Below are 22,524 nucleotides of genomic sequence, written 5' to 3' on the forward strand. Positions count from 1 at the left end.
TCACAATAACGTTCATCAGGTAGTAATACAGTACGTTCAGTTCACGTTCGCCCAAAATATGAACTATCATTCAATGAACGCGTTCAGGCACAACACTGCAGATACAACATAAAGACATAGGTAAACATATATAGAGCATATAACAACAAACCAAACGTGAAAAAACGGAGCAGGTAGACTTCACGGTGAACATATGAACAAAGTTTAGGCAGAGGGTAAAGCTAGGTATAAAAATAGATCCCCTAAACTTTTTAACCTAAAGTTAGATTTGGCGAAATTAAACAAAACAGCTTTCAACTGCAGATAGGCCTATTGCTTATTTATCGTCTCAACCCTGGCTCACTAACAGTAACGTTATACCAGTCGACACCAAAGTTACACTGTCATAGCTAAGCCAGTACCGTTAGTTATGCTATGTAACGTTAGGAAGCTAATATTAGGTAGTTAGGTGTGCTAGTGATACATGCTTCATGAAAAATAAATGCCATCAAAATGAAAACAGCAAGATTACCTGTCCAGCAGAAATAAAGCCATCATGGAGTCACTTTTCAGCCCCTTGAGATCCCTCAGTTGTCGCCACCGCTGGAAAGCCACGCCGATATTGACTCTCGTATGATTTCTTTATTTATCCATTTTTTTAAGACTTTTTGTTCATAGCCTTTTCAAGGCATAGTCTTCCTTTTTTAACTTGTTTGACTTCGCTGCCTCTATATGCAGGTACTGAGAATTTTGACTGTTTATTTCTCTGCCATAATTGTTATTACTAGTTTCCGTGCCTCTTCAAACGGGTGCGCGCATTTGGGCTGCTCCTGTATCAGCAGAGGTGGTATCCATGGTAGCGAGGGAGAGTGACAGTCGCCCCAGCCAATCATTTCTTTCATCCCGGATGGAATAATGAGCTGTGTTTTTTACAGTCCTGAGAGGACTACAGACACTTGATTTCTATCATTTCTTTTCCAGAGTACTTACATTGTAATTATGCATTTATATATAAATATAGTTTAAACAAATTTGGAAAAAAGTATTTTTGGGGATTTCTACCTATTTACCTACCTAAACACTCCTGCCTTTAATAACCTCCTAATGATTTTTGGCATAAAAGAAAAATTTATAATTTTGACCCATGCAATGTATTGTTGGCTATTCCCACAATTATACCCGTGCTACTTAAGACTGGTTTTGTGATCCAGGGTCACATTTGTGAAGTTATTTTTTTAGTTCCTCTTTTTAATGAAATGCTTGCTCTCGTTCACAAAATCAGTCTGAATGATTCATTTTCGAATCAGATCGATTCAACCTTGAGCTGTAGTATCACTAATATAATATAATATAATATGCATGTTTGGACTACTTTCATAAAAAATTCCTGATCATTTTATGGACCTTTTTTGTCATTTTGTAGCTTGACAGCCCAAGTTCTCAGTTACTTTCATTATATCGAAAAGATGTTTTCTGTTCCACAAATGAAAGTAAGTCGTACAGGATTGGAACAACGTGGGTTAAGGGTGACATCATTTTTATGCAGTTATGTGGGTCAACTGTCTCTTTAAAACCAAAAACTTAAAAAGAATAAAACTCATTTATCCAGAAACACTCCTGCAGTTATGTCCAATTATATGTGAAGGGGAACAGCAGTCTGACGTTCTTTCTCTCTCTCTTTAGCTGCAATCTGTGACTCAGACCCTGTCACCAGGGTGGATGATGCTCAATCTAGTTCAGTGGTCCTGACGCCTATATCAGAGGTGTCGTCTGGGGACCTATCTGTATCCTCCCCTCACTCCCAGCACCCAGACGGTCTGCTGGATCCTGCCGGTGCCACCAGTGAGACAGGCGCTCAGCAGGACAGCCCTACAGGGGACACACCGGCAGAGAAAGACCCCAAAAAAATGGCCAAACAACATCTGCATTGCCCCATCTGCAAAGTCACCGTCAACTCTACCAATCAGATGGAAGCTCACAATAGTGGTGAATTCCTTTATTTATTAATTTATTTACACTTCTGTTTCCACTACTGGGGTCAGTAAGATTTTCAGCAAGGATTATTAAATTGTTCAAAAGTGACAGTATAGACATATTATGTTATAATGTCAAATCATCATATTAGAATGATTTCTGAAGGATCATGTGACACTGGAGTAATGATACTGAAAATTCAGCTTTGCATCACAGGAATAAATTACATTTTAAAATTTACTAAAATAAACACAGCCATGGTGAGCATAAGAGACTTTGAAAAACATTGAAAAGTCTTACTGACCCCAAACTTTTTAATGTTTGTGTATTTACTTATTTTTTGTATGTAAACCCCTAAATCAGGGGTTTTCAAACTGTGGGTCGAGACCCATTTGTGGGTCGCAGATTGGAAAGAGGTGGGTCGCGCAGTCACTATTGGCTGCAGCAAAATTTACGTTCCATGAATGAAACACAGACACATACACACACACAGACACACACACACACACACATCGTTTACTCCAATCACTGCTCTGCATTCTGCATGAGATCGCATTGCACCGGAGAATTCAAATGTCACGAAAGGCTGATTCAGGTCTGGGCTACGTTTCCCAAAATCATCGTGAGATAAGTTGATTGTAGAGACCATTGGTGGCAATGGTACGATCTACTTAGGCATTCGATGCTTTTGGAAAACGCATCGTCTGTTCAACACAGCGCTGTTGTCTTTCAGAGATATGGTCTTCGTAATAGTGCGTTGTTTGCATTCCCTCGCATGCATTTTGCTACCTACCAACAAAAGGAAAATATTTATGTAAATCGTATTTCACATGTACACACACGAGGACGAAAGTGTTTTCTGCGCTGAACAACGTGATGAGTTTAACAACACTTGCAGTATAAATATTAGTATTGAAATTCTAGGTCATTGGCCTACTGTCAAATAAAATAATTTAGAAAATTAAAATTATTTGTTGTTATATCAAACCTTTGGTTAAGATTAAGGTTACTTAATCTTTAATTTCATAAATTTGTTCTGTGTCTGGGTAAATTAGTTGAGGCAGCAGACAACAACTACTCAGTATTCTTCACTTTCTTTCAACAGCCATTAGGCTGCTATTTTAATTCTAAATTTTTTTGATAATGTACCATAAGTTTGTATTGAAATTAAACTTATATGTCTTTCATACTATGACAAGGAAAAAACTGCTCTAAACGCCTCCCACCCCACCCCACATTCATGCTTTAAAATTATTTTGGTGGGTCTTGAGATAGATTAATCTTGTCTAGGTGGGTCCTGGAATGGAAAAGTTTGGGAACCCCTGCCCTAAATCAACCCTATAAATGAATTACCAATTATATACAACTGAGAATAATTGAACACGCATTTTCATTATACTGCATTAATATTTCATCTCTGTAATAAATAATAATTTCAATACCATCTGAGAAAATCCATTTTCATTAAACAATACTGTAATTATTGACATAATTGACGTTTTATTCAATTGAAGCGGTGGCTGAACTCCAACTTTCTCAGTTTGAACTTGAGCAAAATTGAGATCTTAATTACTAAACAAAAAATATAACCAATGTAGGAAGCTTTGACCTTGATGCTACATACATTTTTTCCATCTGCCACAATCAGAAACTTGGGTATGACCCTAGATGCCTATATTAGCAAACTCCTCAAAGCAGCTTTCTTCCAACTTCACCGTATCGCCCAACTTCATCCCTACGTCAGCTCAAAAGATGCTGAATCATTAGAACATGCATTTATTACATCTCACATTGACTACTGTTACACTCTTTCTTTTTTTTTTTTTGGATTACCAGCACACTCACCCACTTGCAATATATTCAAAGTTCTTTTGCGAGAATATTAACTTACTCTTAACAATCTGCTCATATTACTTCCATCTTATTTAACCTCCACTGGCTATCTGTGTCATCCCGTATTATATACAAAATTATTCTGCTTACCTTTAAGTCACTCAATGGTTTTGCTCCCTCTTATGTTTCTGACTTACTTTCTCCTTATATCCCCTCTCGATCACTCCGATCGCCTGGGTGTGAACTACTCTGTGTCCCCAGATTTCGCCTATCATCATCAATGGGTGGCAGGTCTTTTTCTGTTCTGGCACCTAAGCTATGGAACTTACTCCCCCTGACATTTAGGACAAGTACCTCAATCCATGAATTCAAATCACAACCTATTTGTTTGCCGAATATAATCAGTCATAATGTGTTCTTCCAACTTTAGCCGTCATATTGTGTTTTTGCTTCAGGGTCGTGTTCGTATGTTTATACTGTCTACCTTCTACATTGTCTACACAGGATGTTACAGTTCTATGTCATGGATTTAAATGTTTGCACACTTTGATATTACTGCTATAGGCAACTGCGTTAGCTCTTGTTCTGGACTGGGTAAATGTTATTATTATTGTTTATGTGAAATTACTGACTGTGTTTTTGCTCTTTGTGAAGCGTCCTTGAGCTCTGGAAGGCGATATATAAATTAAACATTATTATTATCATTAATTATAGACCATTATTCCATACTTATTCCACACCTTTGTTGCAAACATTTACCTAAATTGTTTTACACCTTTTCATTTTCAATATAATTCCATAAATTCACCCCACAAATTAAGTGTATTTGTGCATAAATAAGTAACCTTCATCATGTGAATTCCTTCACCTTGCCACATGTCACAGGCACCAAGCATAAACTAATGATGGATGGACAGAGTGTGTTGCCCCGAAGACGAGGGAAGGCAATGTCATCCCGCACCTCATGTAAAAGCAAGCGATTGGCAAGCAAGGGGAGTGTGGGCGTGGCCAGCAAGAGCTACTACTGTGAAGTTTGCGAGATCCATGTTAACTCTGAGACTCAACTCAGCCAGGTAACAACACAAATGTACACAGATGCATGTTCACATTTTGTGTGTTCTCTATCATAAGGACAATGTAACTACCTAGCTGTGTTTTGAGTATCAGGTAGCTACATTGCAGGGTTGTTATTTGATCCTGTCAGAAATTACTTTCTTCTAGAAGTTGCCAGAACAGCTGCTGGCGATCATCTACAGTACACCATTAACAGACACAGTTTATCCTGTTGTTATTGGCAGGTTCACTGTTTCTCAGAAGAAACACATCTCTCCTCAGCTAGGTCTGTTACCTGGTATAATTGTGTTGGAGAAAGCATGTACTAAAGTTTCAAACGTAAACTAATACATTTAAAGGGGTATCTTGTTCTGCAGGTTACACACACCTCATTGTCTAGTTTGGATTTCTGGGTTGAATTTTCAGTATACCAGGAATATGCTAATCAGTCCGAGACCCTCAATATAAAGTCATTGTAACCGATCTAATCTGTGTTCCCAGTGCATATTGGTTAGGTGTCTGTGTGCTGGTGGAGGTTAAATTCTTGACACCTTGGGTGGGTTGCACCAATAATGATTAAATTGAGCACAGTTTAAAGCTAATCTAGGATTTGGTAATCTGGGTTTTATTTTAAATTGAGTTGTGTTGCACTACTTAATTTTAAACACAGATTAACAAATCGGGGATTAGAATTCTAACCTGCAATTAAAACCTCCATTTACTATTCATTTTCTCCGCCATTATGGATTCGCCATTGTACTTAATTAAACAGCAACAATGTTTATATTCCATTCCTTCTTTATTGACCACCAGAAACTCTTTCTCTGGAAATAATAGCTCTTGCCGCTAAAGGAAATAAACTTGTAGAATGTCAGCTGTCTTTATAAACTGCTACGTGGAGAGACAGTTATTGATCAGGCAATGAAAATATTGCGGCAGTGCATGTGGATTTCATAAGCCTGGAAATATATTTATAGTATCAATTAATAGAGTAATATGGCAGCATAACGTATGCCAAAACAACCAAAATAAGAAAAAAAAACCTGGCATGATTGGCGGAGTGACTCTCTGCTCTTGACAGCGCCGTCCTGTCCGTTCGAGTGCCGCCCAGCAACCACGCGTGGAGCGGGCCTGAGAAACGAGAAGTGGTGCTTACCCCACCAAATGCTAAATATATTCCTCTCTTCTTTTCTTTGTCTGACACCGAGGTGCACCAAGATGAGCGACGGGCTCGATAGCAGACATAACAACCCTCACACTCTGCCTACTCAATGCGCTTTATTTTTCATTTTTATTTGTAATAAACACCTCTCTGAGACCTGACGACACACCCGCTCACCTGTAAATGTACAGTTAATCCCTAATTGAGATTTAAATCCGAGCAACAGGATTAAAGTTGATCTATTTTAAATATAAATTAAATCCAGGGTCAAAATTATGGTTTAAATTTACTCCTGCTTATTTTTAAACAAGGTTTAAAGTTTGGTGCAACAGAATTACTAGAGTTAATCCAGATGTAAGATTAATCCTCATTGGTGCTACCCTTGTCTATGTCTTCCTGGTAATATGACTCACCAAATTTGTCATATTGACATTGTGGAGCTAATCAGAAAATCTTCTGCTGTAGTATTTATACAACCTGCCGAAAAATCCAGCATTGCTGGTCACCAACATAATGTATGGCGTCCTGGGTCCATCATGTGATGCTGGTTGCTGGTTTGCTGGTCCCCAGAATGGGAAGTGGGAGTGCTGGTGGGCAGATACACCAGCTCCGTTTTGCTTGAGAACAGCATGACTATGCTGGTCCACCAGCTAGACCAGCACTATACCAGCTCTAGCCAGCAAAAAATCAGGTTGGACCAACATGGAATTCATACTGGTATATGCTGGATTTTTCAGCAGGGCACCCATACTTTGTTAATGAATCATAACCACAGTGAATATCTCATAAACCATAATTACTTAAAAGGCTTTTACGAAACACTTTACACTTTTTCTGCTTGTGTGTCATGAACGAGGTGTGTGTTGTGACCAAGTGTCGCCACAAGGATAGTAATACCAGTAATTTTTCGATGTTGTGGGGACATTTTTAAATGGGGCTTATAAATCATACTGATGTTTTTTGAAAATGTAAAAATGCAGAAAGTTTTCTGTGATGGGTATGTTTAGGGGTAGGGTTAGTGAAGAGGATAGATTATACAGTTTGTACAGTATAAAAACCATTACATCTACGGAGAGACCCCATAAAGATACGAAAACCTAATGTGTAGTGTGAGCACATTAGTTTTAGTTGTTGATGGCCTGTTGTCCTCTCAGGCCTGAGGAACATGACATTTAATGGTATTTCATGCTTGCCTTAAGCCGTCTCTGAAGTGTAAAGTAAACAAAATGAAGCCTGTTGAAGGAGAAAGAAGGGGAGGGAAAGAGGTGAAAGCAGAGCCGATCTTGACCTCCCTGGGGCCCTAAGCAAAGTTCTGTTAAGGGGCCCTCCTACATGAGTCATGTAAACCATTTGCCATTGCCACACAGTCACACCTGACACCCCAGTGCTCCCACTACAATCCTCCCTCCTATTAATGAAAATACAATTCCTGATATCAGAAATAGACATGTTTTATATCAATATCTAGAATTCACATTTTGAATAATAAAAATTTAATTATTAAAATGCATTCTGTGAATGAATAAAAGCTAAAATGGCTTGCCATAGCATGTCACTGTGTTCCCTTTCGAGAGGTCTCTCCTATTGCGGAAGTAGCTTACGCTATGGGAAAACTCCTTTTCTCGAGAATATTGAAGTCTTTATGTAAAACGCATTGCAGCTGCACAGCTGACAGCAATGAACGAAGGAAGCTCGGTCATTGGCTGTGCTGCGGCAACTTGCTCGAACCAATGACGGGGCGACTCTGAATGCGCGACCAATGAGCGCGCTTCGCACCCGCGCGCGTCAGAGCCCGCCAAGATGGGCGTGGCCAAGAGCTATTTATTGGGCGCCCCGTCATGAGAGTTCTTTAGATTTAATCTCCTTCAGCGAACACCTTCTTCGCTGGATCCTCCGGATTATTGAAGCCTTCGCCGCCGTCGAAAAGCATACCAGCGGGATTGCTACGAGGACGTCGGCACCTTCAGCCGCCTTCGAACGCCATCCTACTGAGCCATCCGGCGTGCCACACACGCAAGTATCTTTACATCTGTTCGCCCCGCGACACTTGTAAAAGAGCAATTTTCTGAGGCGTTGTTTCAAATGCCTTCCTGCGCGTCGTGCAGAGACCTTCTCCCGGACGGGGATCGTCACATCATCTGCGCTCGCTGCCTGGGCCGGGACCACGCAGAAGCTGCTTTGACCAAGGGCGGATGCCCGGAATGTGATGACCTGGGTCTCTCCGCACTGCGGGCTCGCCTCGCCGCTATCGCCGTGAGCGAGCCCATCGCCGCCACCCCTCTGTTTGAGCCGCGCACTAAGAAAAAGCGCCGCTCACAGAGGCTTCCTGAACCGGAGCTCAGTGACGTCACGCCGAGCCAGTCTCCGCGTGCTTCACCGCCGCTCTTGCCTTCTCCACCGCCGGTTCAGTTCACCCAGCCGGACCCACACCCCTCTAGCAGAGCGGTGGGCCTTGTGACTTTCGGCGCGTCCGAGGACGATGGGGGAATGGATGACAGCTTGTCCATCGACGCTGCATCGGACGACTGGCCGGGCTCCACTCTCGACCCCGCCCCGTCGACGCTAGCTAGCACGAGCGGGGGCTCCACCATGGATACGGAGATTATCCGCGTCCTCTCGAAGGCCGTAGAGGACCTCGGGCTCGATTGGTCTTCTCCCGGCAGTGGTTTCTGCAGGGGCGCCAGCAGGCCCCTCGGCAAAAGGCCTTCTCCCTTCTTCCCGGAGGTTCATGACGAACTCACCAAGTCATGGAAAGCCCCCCACTCTGCGCGTCTGAAGCCTTCTTTTTCTTCGTCGCTCTCCTCTGTGGACGGCGCGAAGGAAAGAGGCTACGAGGGAACGCCGCCCCTCGAGGAGGCCGTGGCCAATCATCTCTGCCCGCCCTCCACCACCGGATGGAAAGCCAAAGCTTCCCACCCCTCGAAGCCCTGCCGCACTACTTCTGCTCTCGCCGGTCGCGCCTACGCCGCCGCCGGCCAAGCTGCATCAGCGCTTCACTCAATGGCGGTACTTCAAGTGTTCCAAGCTAAGCTTCTCCACTCTATGGACGAGTCTGGCCCCGAACCCGAAGCCTTTAAGGACCTACGCAGCGCAACTGATATAGCTCTGCGAGCCACGAAGGCCACTGCCCAGTCTATTGGCCGCGCCATGGCTAATTTGACTGTTCTCGAGCGCCATCTGTGGCTGACTCTGACGGAGATGAAGGACGCGGATAAGGCGCCGTTTCTCGACGCGCCTATCTCCACCAGCGGGCTGTTTGGACCGGCGGTTAAAGGTTTCGCCGAACGCTTCACTGAGGCCCAGAACGCTTCACAAGCTATGCGCCATTTCCTGCCCAAGCGCTCCAGCTCATCGCAGAGCAGAGCAGACAGAGACCGCCACAGCCGCAGCGGGCTAGAACAGCTCCCACCGCCTCTCAGCCCGCGCCTCATGCTGACGCTCGACGCCGCTCGCGCTCCCACAACCGCAAGCCGCCTCCTGAGCGACGGGGTCCTCGGGCCAAGATTGTGCTGAACCCTGAGCCTCGAAAGCCGTCCTAGCCACAGGAATGAGAAGAGAGAGTGCGTGTCTCACAAAAGCCGGACCACTCTCTCTGCAAAAGCTCAAACATTACCCAGTCCCCTTACAGGCAGTTGGAAATGTCCATACAGCAGTCAATGGGCCAGTCACAGAGCTCGCTCACCTGCAAACAAACGCCGTTTTTACGGCGACGCACAGAAAACACAAAAAGAGTCTTTTTCTGCCTGTGTCACTAAGGGTTCACATGTCCACAAAGTGTGCATTCCCAGATACTGTCAAAACAGTGCCAAATACATTCCCAGCTCAGGCTGCGCGCCCCATGAATGTAGATCACGTGCCTACGGTCATGTACGCACCACTACACACAAGCACTGTTCACACAGTTATGAATTCATCCCTAGTAAAAGCGGGAAACATTATAAAAGTGATGCGTGTGCCTACCACTGTTTATGCACCCCCACTTATAAACCCTGTCCTTACAGTGTCAAACACAACCCCAGCTCAGGCTGCAAGTTTTACAGACATAGCGCGCGCTGTTGTAAGCACACACGCGCCCATTCACTCAGCTGCTCAGCACGCGCCCACGCCTCTGAGAGCTACGAGCTCAGGCGATTCACTGGCCGGGTCCCTACGTCACAGCGGGCGCACTGGAAAGCCGCCGACTGGTACCAGTCAGGCGTGAGTCTGGGTGTGAACACAAGGAGAAAGATGATAACGACAGATGCCTCCAAAATAGGTTGGGGGGCCCTTTACGAGGGCAGGCCTGTCTACGGCTTTTGGTCAAACCCGGAGAAGCGCCTACACATAATCTGTCTGGAGATGAAAGCGGTCGCTTTGGCTCTCAGAGCCCTGCTTCCACATCTAAAAAACGAACACGTCCTGGTCCGAACGGACAACATGACGGTAGTGTCGTACATAAATCGCCAGGGTGGACTCAGGTCGAGCTCCATGCATTCAATGGCCAGGAGACTCATTTTATGGTCCCAGCACAACTTGCGCTCGCTGAGAGCAGCGCATGTGCCAGGCGCCCTGAACCAGGGGGCAGACATGCTATCCAGAGACAAGATTCTCCCAGGAGAATGGGCTCTCAACCCGCTGACGATTCAATGGTTATGGAAAACCTTTGGCAAAGCGGAGATCGACCTCTTCGCCTCCAAGGAGAACGCGCACTGCTCTCTTTTCCTCACGAAGAGCACGGACGCGCTCGCCCAGAGCTGGCCGAGCCGCCCCTTATATGCCTTTCCCCCGATCGCGATGCTGCCACAAGTCATCAGTCGGGTCAGAGAGGAGAAAAACGCAGTGTTTCTGATAGCCCCACTCTGGAAGAACCAAACATGGTTTCTGATCTGATGCAAATGCAATCTGCACCACGGCCGATTCCACTGAGGCCAGACCTCCTCAGTCAGGCCAGCGGGATGATATTTCATCCCCGCCCCGATCTGTGGGCCCTTCATGCATGGCCCCTCAACGGGTTCCCAGGAACCTCACGAGCGGAGCGCTAAAATCCATCGCTGAGGCGCGGGCGCCCTCCACGAGACGCTTATATGCCCAGAAATGGAAAGTGTTCAGTGACTGGTGTAATGCCAAGGGCATGAACCCTGAGACATGCGAGATTACGAACGTACTCGCTTTTCTACAAGGGCTTCTGGAGGCGGGCCGCACCCCCTCCACGCTCAAAGTATATGTGGCGGCCATCACAGCGTCACACAACCCTGTAATGGAACGTCCATTGGGAAGAAACGACCTAATTATTCGTTTCCTAAGGGGCGCTAGGAGGATGAACCCTTCACGCCCCCCCTCAGTGCCGATCTGGGACCTAGCTACTGTCCTAGACGCTCTTAAAGGGCCCCCGTTCGAACCACTCCGAACCGTGCACCTTAAACAGCTCTCGCTCAAGACTGCGCTCTTGCTGGCACTCGCCTCGGTCAAGAGAGTGGGCGACCTGCACGCGCTTTCGACAAGCGCTGCCTGCCTAGAATTCGGACCTAACGACTGCAGGGTCGTCCTTAGACCGAAACATGGGTATATTCCTAAAGTGCTCACCACTCCCTTCAGAGCACAGGTTATCTCCCTAACTGCGCTATCGTCTCCAGCAGACGAACACGACGCTAATCTACTCTGCCCCGTTAGGGCTCTCAGAGTGTATTTGGAGCGTTCTGCCCTATTCAGACAGACAGAACAACTGTTTGTATGCTTTGGCGGCCGTACGAAAGGTTCCGCCGTTTCAAAGCAGAGAATCTCTCACTGGATAGTTGAGGCTATAGCGCTGGCTTATGAAGCTAAGGGACTTCAATGCCCCTGGGGAGTCAAAGCACACTCCACCAGGAGTGTGGCTTCTTCCTGGGCATGGTCGAGCGGGATACCGATCGAGGATATTTGTGCGGCGGCAGGCTGGGCCTCACCGTCCACATTTATCAGGTTCTACAACCTACAGGTCCCGACATTGCATTCCAATGTACTATCAGCATGATACTAGTTGAACTACGAGTTCGTATCTAGATTATGTATGTGCTTGTGTCACACTGAGCGCCTTTTAGCCGCTCTGTATTTTTCCCACATATAAAGCTCGCCTCTGCCGGCTAGTTGGATGATAACTTTGCTTTTCAGCTCAGGCACCTGCCTCTGGCTATCATAAGGCGAAGTTCAGCACGCACGGCGTTTTGCATGGTGTTCCCATAGCGTAAGCTACTTACGCAATAGGAGAGCCCTCTCGAAAGGGAACGACTCGGTTACTAACGTAACCTCGGTTCCCTGAGAGGAGGGAACGAGTATTGCGTAAGCTGCCGTGCTTGTGCTTGGTTAGTTCGCTTCAGTCGTTTTAACCTAAAGAACTCTCATGACGGGGCGCCCAATAAATAGTTCTTGGCCACGCCCATCTTGGCGGGCTCTGACGCGCGCGGGTGCGAAGCGCGCTCATTGGTCGCGCATTCAGAGTCGCCCCGTCATTGGTTCGAGCAAGTTGCCGCAGCACAGCCAATGACCGAGCTTCCTTCGTTCATTGCTGTCAGCTGTGCAGCTGCAATGCGTTTTACATAAAGACTTCAATATTCTCGAGAAAAGGAGTTTTCCCATAGCGTAAGCTACTTACGCAATACTCGTTCCCTCCTCTCAGGGAACCGAGGTTACGTTAGTAACCGAGTCGTTTTAAATGATAAAAGCAATACTTGATACTTGATGGTTATTATTTACTGAGGGATGTCCATCCATATTGACCATATATCCAGCCAATCAACATTTTAAATGCAATATAGCCTATAAATCAATAGTCAATCTCAATATTGCTTTCTTGCAGAGTTGTAACTAAACTGACTTGGAGACTAGATAATCATTGTCTTGTCTTAAAAGTATGTGCGCCTATAATGAGGAGTGCCATCACGCCCATATATAATACTGGTCCCCACAGACAGTGGCGGATGCAGAACGTGACAGATGGGTGGGCCTGGATTAAGTCGAGGTGGGCCTGAATCTAGGGTTTAGTAGGCTATATTTATGGAGATGAGAAATAAAAACCGCACTGTACAGCTATGATCAGCTGTTCGGCCGAGCTTTCGAAGTTGTTAATACGGAAAGACCGAAGCTGACCGGTTGGTTTTAGTCAAATGACCTTGCGGCACTCTCTGAAAAGTTGAGATGTTTTTCATCTCGCCGCGGCATATGCGCGCCTGGAAAAACGAGCGCGCTGCAGCCTGCACCACATGCGTATGGCAAGCAGTGTTGCCAGATTGGAAATGTCCAATTATCGTACCAGAAGTTCAAAATGATCGTATTTGGAAGAACATTATCGTACACGACGTAAACGTGCAGAATACAGCTATTTATCCCAACATGTAGGATGGATTAGATGGAGTAGTGTTGACGTGCGGGCTGGGCGACACGTGTGGTGCCTGTGTGTGTGTGTGTGTGTATACGTGCTTGCGTGCAGGCAGGTGAGCCTGCAAAATGATTCTGGGTCAGAGAGAGAAGCGGTAGGATGTTTTGACGAACGACTGAAAACTCTGAAATTATCGTACATTATGGGATTTTTTTCATTATTGATCGTACATCGTACAGAGGTCAAAATTATTGTACAAATACGATAATTATCGTACATCTGGCAACACTGATGGCAAGCTAAAGTATTCATAAAGCATGCGGGACGCGCGATTTGCCATAAAAGAGCGCATTCTTAACGTGCACTTTGTGGTCACGCAAAACGCGCGCCAGAAATTTGTGGTTTTTGCATTAAAAAAAAATGTATGAAACTTTATTGTAAAGTGTTACCGGAATTACAACTGGAAAATTTGCGAGATGTGTCTCGAACGAAGGGATTAAGGGACTGTCCGAGGTGCTGAAATAAAAAACAGTGAACTTGAAACCGAGAGTTGTTTTTCTTGTTACAAAAACACTTCAGAGGCATAAAACACCTGCAGACAGAAACAATATCATTTAAATAGCAGATCACACGTCGAGGACGGACGTTTTGATGCAAAAAACGCGCGTTTCTGACACGCTTTTTCCGTGACCACAAAGCGCACGTTAAGAACGTGCGCTTTAATGACAAATTGCGAGTCCCTTGGCAGTCGAAACGCATGCGTTTGACGAGTCAATCAGATGCCTGACCACGTCTTTCACGACCGCGTCGCTTCCATTATGAGCGCGAACATCTGAAATAACAAACTTGAGCGCGCAAAAAACGCGATATGTGAACGGGCCCGTCTTTGTCTTTCCAAGACACTGTGTTCATGTGAACAATGAGACTCGTCCCCTCTCCTTGCAAGGGTGTCAAAGTCTGGAAAAAATATGTACAGTGACATGACATAACTGCCAGATTCAAACTGTGCGTTCGCGCGTTGGCTGGCTGAGCCAGAGATGGACGCGCTCAGGCTTGTCATATATCATATAAAGTGTTCGGCGGGCCGTATATGGCCAAACTTAATTCATTATTATTATTATTATTAAAATTAAAAATTTAAATTTCGTTTTTATTAATCTGATTGGGTGGGCCACCTGTCAATCTGGGTGGGCACGTGCCCACCCAGGCCCGCCCATAAATCCGCGCCTGCCCACAGATGTTTTGCTGGAAAGTGCACATTTCATTTCGTGCACGCGCATATGAACGCATGTTAACGCGCGATGCGGTTATCTTTTCCGAGCTGCAGTTTATAAACAAACACCGTTGCCCTTTTGTCGTTTATCAAACGTAATAAATAGTTGTATTTCACTCACATTTTTTTGTCAGACACAGTCACAGAACACAGCCCTGGAAGTGGCCGGCATTAGGAAGCAAGACACAGACAGCCCAAAAGATGCACTGCCCAGCTGGGTTAGACAGACAGACTAGAGAGATATGCACATCAACTTAACTTTACTGTTCTTTGCTGACATCAAACTTGGAGAGGAAAGAACACAAGTTATTTTCTGTCTTTTCATGACCAGAAAGATAGTTCCGCTTAATTTTCTCATCGATGTTGTAAACTTTGATTGACGCACTTTGACACGAGGGGAGGTGGGGCCTTGAGTAATTTGCGGGGCCCTACACAACTTGCGCAGTGTGCGTATAGGGCTGGTCGGCTCTGGGTGAAAGGTATTATAAAGTTATAGATTTTTTTAGGGAAATAGGAAAAGCTGCACTTATTTTGTTTATTAGTAAAAACACCTTTGACAATCTGTCAGGCTTGAAAATGCACCACTAAAAATACACCTTTACTTATGTATTTGTTAAGCACATGAACAGCCGAAGGCACAAGGATAGACTGGCTGGGAAACCTCCGAAGCCCAAGTTCAACCCCCACACCAAGAGCCAGCCTACCTCAGCAGCATCGGTGAGCACACACAAACACACACATAAATTCACGGTTACACTCAAGACACTTCTGTTGTTTACATGCTTATACCCAGCAAGCAATTTTGCGTTTAAAAGACGTCTAATAGTCATCCAATCACAGTCCTGACGTCTAGGTTAAAACAAAGCAAAATTTGGGATGTCAGTAAAATTTAATAGACGTCTAAGCATAGCCCAAGCGTAGACTAGTCATCAACGCATAGAACATTTCAAAGAAATGAAACAAAACACCTTGTTGTCACTGTTGACTTTACTTACATGATGAAATGTCATACAAGTTATTTTGGCAAAAATGACCAAATTCAAGGTTAGTTTGGCTAGAAGTGGGTTACTCATAGCCAGACTATATCGGGTCTATAGTTAACCGAGATGGTGAAATGACGGCTATTGCTTGCTGGGGCTATGCGTTCCTGTGGCTCAAACAGTAGAGCATGATGCAAGCTATGTCAAAGTCATGGGTTTGATTCCAAGGGAATGCATGACTTGCTAAAATGTATATAATTTAAATGCAGTGTAAGTCACTTTGGATAAAAGCATCTGACAAATGCATAAATGTAAATGTAATAGTCGTATTCAGCTAATCGGCACAGAGCAGTTTAAAAAAAAAAAGTCAAATAACATTATGGTCTTATATATTGATGTAGTACACATATATATTAAATCCCAGAGTTAATTTCAAACAATAGAACTGATAATGAATGACATGATAAGATAATAAGCATGCATTCTCAGCATGACAGAATGGAAATGGGAAGGGGAGGAAGTCACTGAGGGGAGGATGCCAGCAAAACAGGCTCATCCTGATAAAATTATTTTTACGTCTTCTACTCACACACACACTTTGTTATAGCAACTTATCTCTCCTGATCTTTTGCAGCAGGGTGTCAGATGGAACGGTTATGCGAGCGGTGCAATGTCTGCGATGAAGAAAGTTATCAGCCAATGCAATTTTTCCTCTCTGTCCTCACAGGTGAGTGACAGAACTTAAAGCCAACTAACAGTCCATGGTCACACTCTCTTAAAAATGTAGTGTATAATTTATGCGCCACATAACAACATTAGATCAACCAATTGCTTGACTTTGTTTGGGTCAGGACTAAATGTTAACGGGAATTTGAAACTTGTTTGAAAACAGTCATTCTGTATGGTGCAGCTAGTGCAGTGGTTCTCAACTCAGCAAACCTACAAATGGGTCGCAGGATGAAAAAAAAAATTAAATTATTTTAATATATCAATAATTTATTAGTTTAATTTATTAATCCAAATTATAAAGGATAAACACTTATGAAATTATTTATATCATGGTCTGTCTGAACTGAATACTTGATCCTGATTGGCTGGAAGTTGTGCATTAAAACTGTTTAATGCACAAGTAGTTTCAGTCAGTTAAATTACCGTTCTATATTAGCTATATTTACATTGAAGCACACACACAAGCATCACTCGCACACACAGAGATCGCGCTTCGTGTCGGGTGGTTCTTTGCCTCCATGTCGTGCATTAAAATCATTTAGCGCACAGCTAAATGATTCGGGGTTAATTAGATAAGATATAAATACTCCCAGTTTCTGTTAAAAACAATAGTTTTCGGAGGGCCTTCGTGTCAAAAAGGTTGAGAATCACTGAGCTAGTGGCACAGAAATTATGCACTGCACCTTTGTGATATTAAATTGTTTGCATTATGATTCATTCTTCCCCTATCTCTCTCTCTCTCTCTCAGACTAAACTGGTTCTACAGAAGCAATTGGCTAAAAATTTGACCGCCAGCTTCCTGCCCACCCACATGACTCCGCCCACCCTCTGCACAGTCGCGGCCAATCCGCTTGCACTGCGACACCCACCGGGCACTACTTTCATCCAGACGCCGATCCTCGGCCCCGCCCTCTTTAGGCCAGCGCCCGGACCTCTGAGAGCCACACACACACCCATTATATTTTCCCCTTATTGATCAACCATAAACTAAATAGACACGCTCTTTCAACAAGGGTGCATATTCACATGATTTAGTCTTACGATCCGATACCAGTACTGACGGTCTCTGTGCAAACTTCGTCCGTGCTCCCACTCTCTCCACGCTGTATACACAAGTATATAAACACCATAGTGTTCCCTATCCTCCTCAAAGACTGTGACTCTGAGAGTGTCACTCTTGAACTATGCAGCAAAGGGAGAGAGAGTATGTGTGTGTGTGTGAGAGAGAGAGAGAGAGAGAGAGAGAGAGAGAGAGAGAGAGAGAGAGCAAGACCATATATGGTGTATGGGAGGGGCCTCATTGCTAACACCATGCACTATGCAGATGAACTGATAAGGGAGTGAAAGTGCTATAAGAAGGATATTTAGCTTTGCTTTATGATATATTTATTATACAGATATTAATCAGGTTTTATTCAATAATTTATTAGAGGAAAGCCAATTTTAGAGACCTATAACTGCGCTAGCTGTTTGTTTAGTGAGGAAATGCAAACATCCCTTTACTTGATGCTTTTTTTTAAGTCTATTTTCATGTCGTTCCACGTTGATACGTTGCTGTCGGTCTGTGTATTCACATGCATTTCGAGTAACCTCATCTGACCGACTTTTGTTACAATTATAAACCTCATTGGTCTGTCAGTTAACAGATGCTAAGTCTTTCTGTCATGGGTAATCACAGAGTAACACAGAGTGCCAGTCTCATAGACGAAGGTGACAATTTGGTAGCAAGGCAACACACACTCGCTCCCAATCAGTGTCGAATTTTTTTCAGTGTTGATGCATAGATTAGATGATTTGAGATTGCATTTGCACATGCACACACATTACACACACACTCACGATCTTAGATGAGATGATAACAGTTCAGTCTCAGTTTGACGTGGCCTTTTATGTCTGCATATTTTGTTCTCAGTATTTCCTTATTACGGACTTACAAAGGTCAGTACGCCTGTCAAAAATCTGTCCGCGTCCCATCTTGATTAAGATCTTAACCCTAAAATGTGATTTGTGTGTGTGTGCGTGCGTGCGTGCGTGCGTGCGTGCGCGTGTGCGCGTGCGTGTGTGTGTGTCATGAATTCATTACTCCTTTGATTTTATTCAGAACAACATTTTTGGTTCTGGAGGCGTCAATGATTTAGTTGCACAGAGGAGGCATTGCCAAAACATAATGACCATTATGGTGGTTAGTGAATACACACTATCAGTACTGTTAAAGGGAGGGTGCAGGAGTATTTTAAGATTACGCTTCTATAGCTACGTATTAAATTTAAAATGTATTAAACTCACCCACTACAAGTATACAAGTGTTCCTGTCAGAATACACAGTCACATCGCTTTGCCCCAGCTTAGTGTCATCTGATGGTTTTTGATGGATTAAGACTGATCTGCTGACTCCAGACCTGTAGAATTAGATGTTGCTGTTTCAGTGTTGTTTCATCAGAGCCATTTTTCATCTGTCTCATTTTTTTTTAAACATGCCCTAGCATAAAGAGCTTTTTGTAAATATTTTATGAATACAGCTTTTAAAAGTGAATCATTAACATTTATAATATATACAATTAGAGTAAATATGTAGAATTTTATGAGATGTTTAAAGTAGATTCTTTATCTGGATATTGTAATTAATGTGATAAGAACAATCTTTACTTGAGGAAGTTATTACTTTTTGTCGCCATTTCTGCAGAGACATGCATACTGAAATAAGGAGATAATCCTATTGCAAAGTAGATAAGATTAAGTCGTTTTTATGTCAAATTGTAAATCAAAGTGCTTTGAATCACACGCAAGAGAAAGAAGGCGACAGAATACAATAAATATTGCTTAAAAACGGGCTGAGACTCGAACACCTAGACAAGGCCTCAGAGCCTGGAGTCATGGGTGAGTCTCAAGCCCACTCAGGGCTCTTGCTTTTCAGAGGACGTTTTGCCATTTCGGGAATGAAGCCTGGGGCCTTGAACAGAGCTAACTAACAACAGCCATATTGACACTACAAGAGGCACAACATGGACAAATTCTGTTTTTTTTTTTTCTGAGGACACTTTAGAACAAAGACTTTGCCTGGATCAGATTCTCCTATTTGTGTGTGCGTGTGTGTTTTGATAACTCCTGAACGTCAAACTGATCTCCATAAGGTCCATTGAAAGACAGTGGACACCTTCATGCACAAGAATACGTAACAAACGTAACTGCAACATTCATAGTTGTGTTGTCCTTATGAGGTCCATACAGCAGATATGGCTGGTTATGATACTTGTGACTGTGATGGTCTCTGATAGGTGGATCATCTCATATGTTGTCCAAAAGGAACGGTTCCAAAAATATATTTATGGTTGTTGTTTTTTTGTTTTATTTTTTTGTTGCTTTTTCAGTTAAGTGAAATTCAATCTTTAAGCAATAATGACGGAAACTGGAACCATTTTATGAAAACAGATGATGATTCCATTTCTTTCTCTCTCTCTTTATCTTTAGTGTATGTTTCTTCCCTCTGTCTCTTAATGTTGTGAGCACTCTTAATGATGCAGTGTTTCTATTGCCAATCTAAAGGACATTGGAAAGCTTAATTTGACATTTCCCTCTGTTTATTAACACCGATGGAATCTGTTTGTCACAGGACAGTCATGGAAACATCCGGTGCCAGCAGTGACGAGACAGTGGATGACATTTTCCATTTCTTCCATGTTGGTTCTGGGCTAATTTTACTATTCAAATCAAACTCCATTTTACTTCCTGCACTAGTTTGCCCGCCTTGTGCCAAAATATATATTATAATTAATGACTAAATGCCAAATTGAAGGTTGTATTTTTATTTTGATAATCACTGCACGCACAAGACAATAAAACTTACAAGATCAAAAAGCACACACAAAAACTTTCTCCCATCAATGTGTTTAAAAACCATGGAGCCTCGTGTGAAAATGTGCATGTGTGCGTGTGAACTGCAAAAACATGTGAATTGTGTCCAATCCAACTAGATGTTTCTTAGGCATGAACAAAGAAGAGAAGAATAGGGACATGGCCAGTATTGCATATTTTAAATATTGACAGACATTATATATGGTATTTGCTCTTTGTGCTCAATACATTTCTGTCTGTGACTGATCTAACATTGATCTGACCTGTCAGATGACACAAAGGGAAACGTATTTTCTTAGAATTTTGCGTCTTGGTTTTCTGACGTTTGCTATTTCTCTGTATAGGGTGTGTATGAATGCGTAAAAAAATGAAATAAAGCAGAGAATGAGAGAGAAATAAATCGATTAGATCTTCCACCCCAGTGCTTTGGCTGTTCTTTTGAAGGCTTATGGGACTCCTGCTATTGACGAGAGGATGACAGCATGTCATGAAGTCTTGCTTTATGACAAACATGTCGAAACTTCTCAGTTTTGTATAAACCCAGGCCCACTAGGCAAAAGTCTATCATCTGACTTTTACCCACTATTAGAAACACTACACAAAAGCAGGGGCGCAACTACCCAGTGTTAGAGGGGTATGCAGCAACAATTTTGGCGCCCTTCCCCCCCGACATCATCATGTATGGGCTTCGAATAATAAAGGTTTATTTTAAAGTATATCAGACAGCCACTGTAGGCCTACCATAATTATACGGTATATATGTACATATATATTATTAACAATGTTAACAAATAATAAAAAGTTACAGTTACAAACATACACATATACACATACATATATAGCGCAGATCTTTAAAGAGAGAGAGAGAGATGTGACCCTAATTACAGCTTCCATGTCACCCAGCAGATGTAACTAATGTCTGACAGCAATGCTAACATGAACAGCTAATGGTAAAACAAAATCTATTTGTTTCCATGATAAACCAGCCTTATGGCATAAGTAATGTTTTCCAGCTTCTAGTCATTTATTGTGCATGCTACCTTATATTTACCAGTTGTTATTTTACTGTAATAAATTTGAGATGTCATGCATGGGATTGGTACCACAGGGTTTAACCAAAATCTAAATGTAGATATCAGCAATGTTATTTTGCATTAAGTTAGCAAACACTTGCCAGTCTGTTAACATGAATATTTGCAAGCCTCCAACCCACATAGCAAATTCTTTCTGGCCCAGCTCCGGGCCAGACAATCACTTTTCCCTCGGCCCAAGTACCGCAAAGAATGATGGCCCTGAAGTGGCCCGAATCTCAGCCAGTTAGTCAACTTTAACTGGCCCTGAACTGGGCCAAAACAGGTTTTATTATTGGTACCAATTCTCAGCCATAAGTTAACCGTATCGACACCACCCTTTAACCAGAAACCCCGAAACTGAGCCATAACCCAGCCTAATCTTACCCAAACTATGTGAACAACTAAGGCACAAGAAAATTAAATTCTCAAAAACATTTTATTTAACAATAGGCACAAGACAATAATAATAAATTAGCTAAAAGACAAAATACTAAATTAACAAATACATATACAAATATTCATCCACCTACTGTAAATAAATTTAGGTAACAAAATAAAATTAGGTTGCTTCGGTTAATTTTTATACAGGAAATGATTGCTTATAATTTGGCACTATTGAATGACCCGCAGGACGGTCGGGTCTTCAGTCTGTACTCCCGTTCTCAAGTTCAGGGCAGTGAATCAGCTAACGTTACCATAGCCAAAGGTTAACTTCAATAAAGAACAAGGTGACATCCGAGTTTGAATTCAGGTATATAAAAAAGCTCCAAAAAATCTATGCCTAATTCCATGTAATGGTAAACCAGAGATATTGTATTAGTTGTTTTCCAGATTCTCGTCATTTATTGTACATGCTACCCTATATTTTTCAGTTTTCAGCTCAGCAACCTCGGTTTTGCATATTCTAAGCTAGCTAGCTAAATATTATGGCTGCTACCAGAGAATGTCTTATATGGGGAGAAGTTTCACTGGCAGTAAACTTCCGGGTTCTGAACTGGTCGCAGTTCCACTCTGGCTCCATATGAGGGCGCTCACAGGACGCGTGCAGAATGAATGGAGGTCTATGGAGCTATATCCCTAAAAATCCACTTTTCTCAGGATATAATTTTTTTCTAGTAATTTGAATGTTGTTTTCGAAAGGAGGTGCAAAGAAATTACAGATTACTGGGTGTTAGACTTTTTAGAGTCACTTATTTGCTTTAAAAAGTCTTTTAAAATGACAATGACGTCATACACATCTTACGACCAGAGAACTGATTTATGGCAATCCTTCAGTCACTTTGGTG

The 22,524-nt window shown here is 43.0% G+C and overlaps 1 protein-coding gene across 7 annotated transcripts in view; it reads left to right on the forward strand.

The window, feature by feature from the left end:
* The window catches only part of znf385c (zinc finger protein 385C), a 126,938-nt gene extending 106,357 nt beyond the window's left edge, over positions 1-20,581 (forward strand). For 3 of the 7 annotated variants that reach the window (XM_077212404.1, XM_077212406.1, XM_077212409.1), the window contains 5 exons: positions 1,663-1,965; positions 4,672-4,859; positions 15,223-15,321; positions 16,219-16,311; positions 17,062-20,581. In XM_077212404.1, the coding sequence (XP_077068519.1) occupies positions 1,663-1,965; positions 4,672-4,859; positions 15,223-15,321; positions 16,219-16,311; positions 17,062-17,289 (911 nt within the window). In that variant the 3' untranslated portion in view covers positions 17,290-20,581. The remainder of the gene's footprint in view (positions 1-1,662; positions 1,966-4,671; positions 4,860-15,222; positions 15,322-16,218; positions 16,312-17,061) is intronic. The other 4 variants (XM_077212405.1, XM_077212411.1, XM_077212407.1 and 1 more) reach the window with 2 other exon arrangements.
* Positions 20,582-22,524: the final 1,943 nt, after the last annotated feature.

Source organism: Siphateles boraxobius, unplaced genomic scaffold, assembly GCF_051911475.1.
Source record: "Siphateles boraxobius isolate OS27281-9 unplaced genomic scaffold, OSU_SipBor_1 66, whole genome shotgun sequence".
Taxonomy (NCBI): domain Eukaryota; kingdom Metazoa; phylum Chordata; class Actinopteri; order Cypriniformes; family Leuciscidae; genus Siphateles; species Siphateles boraxobius.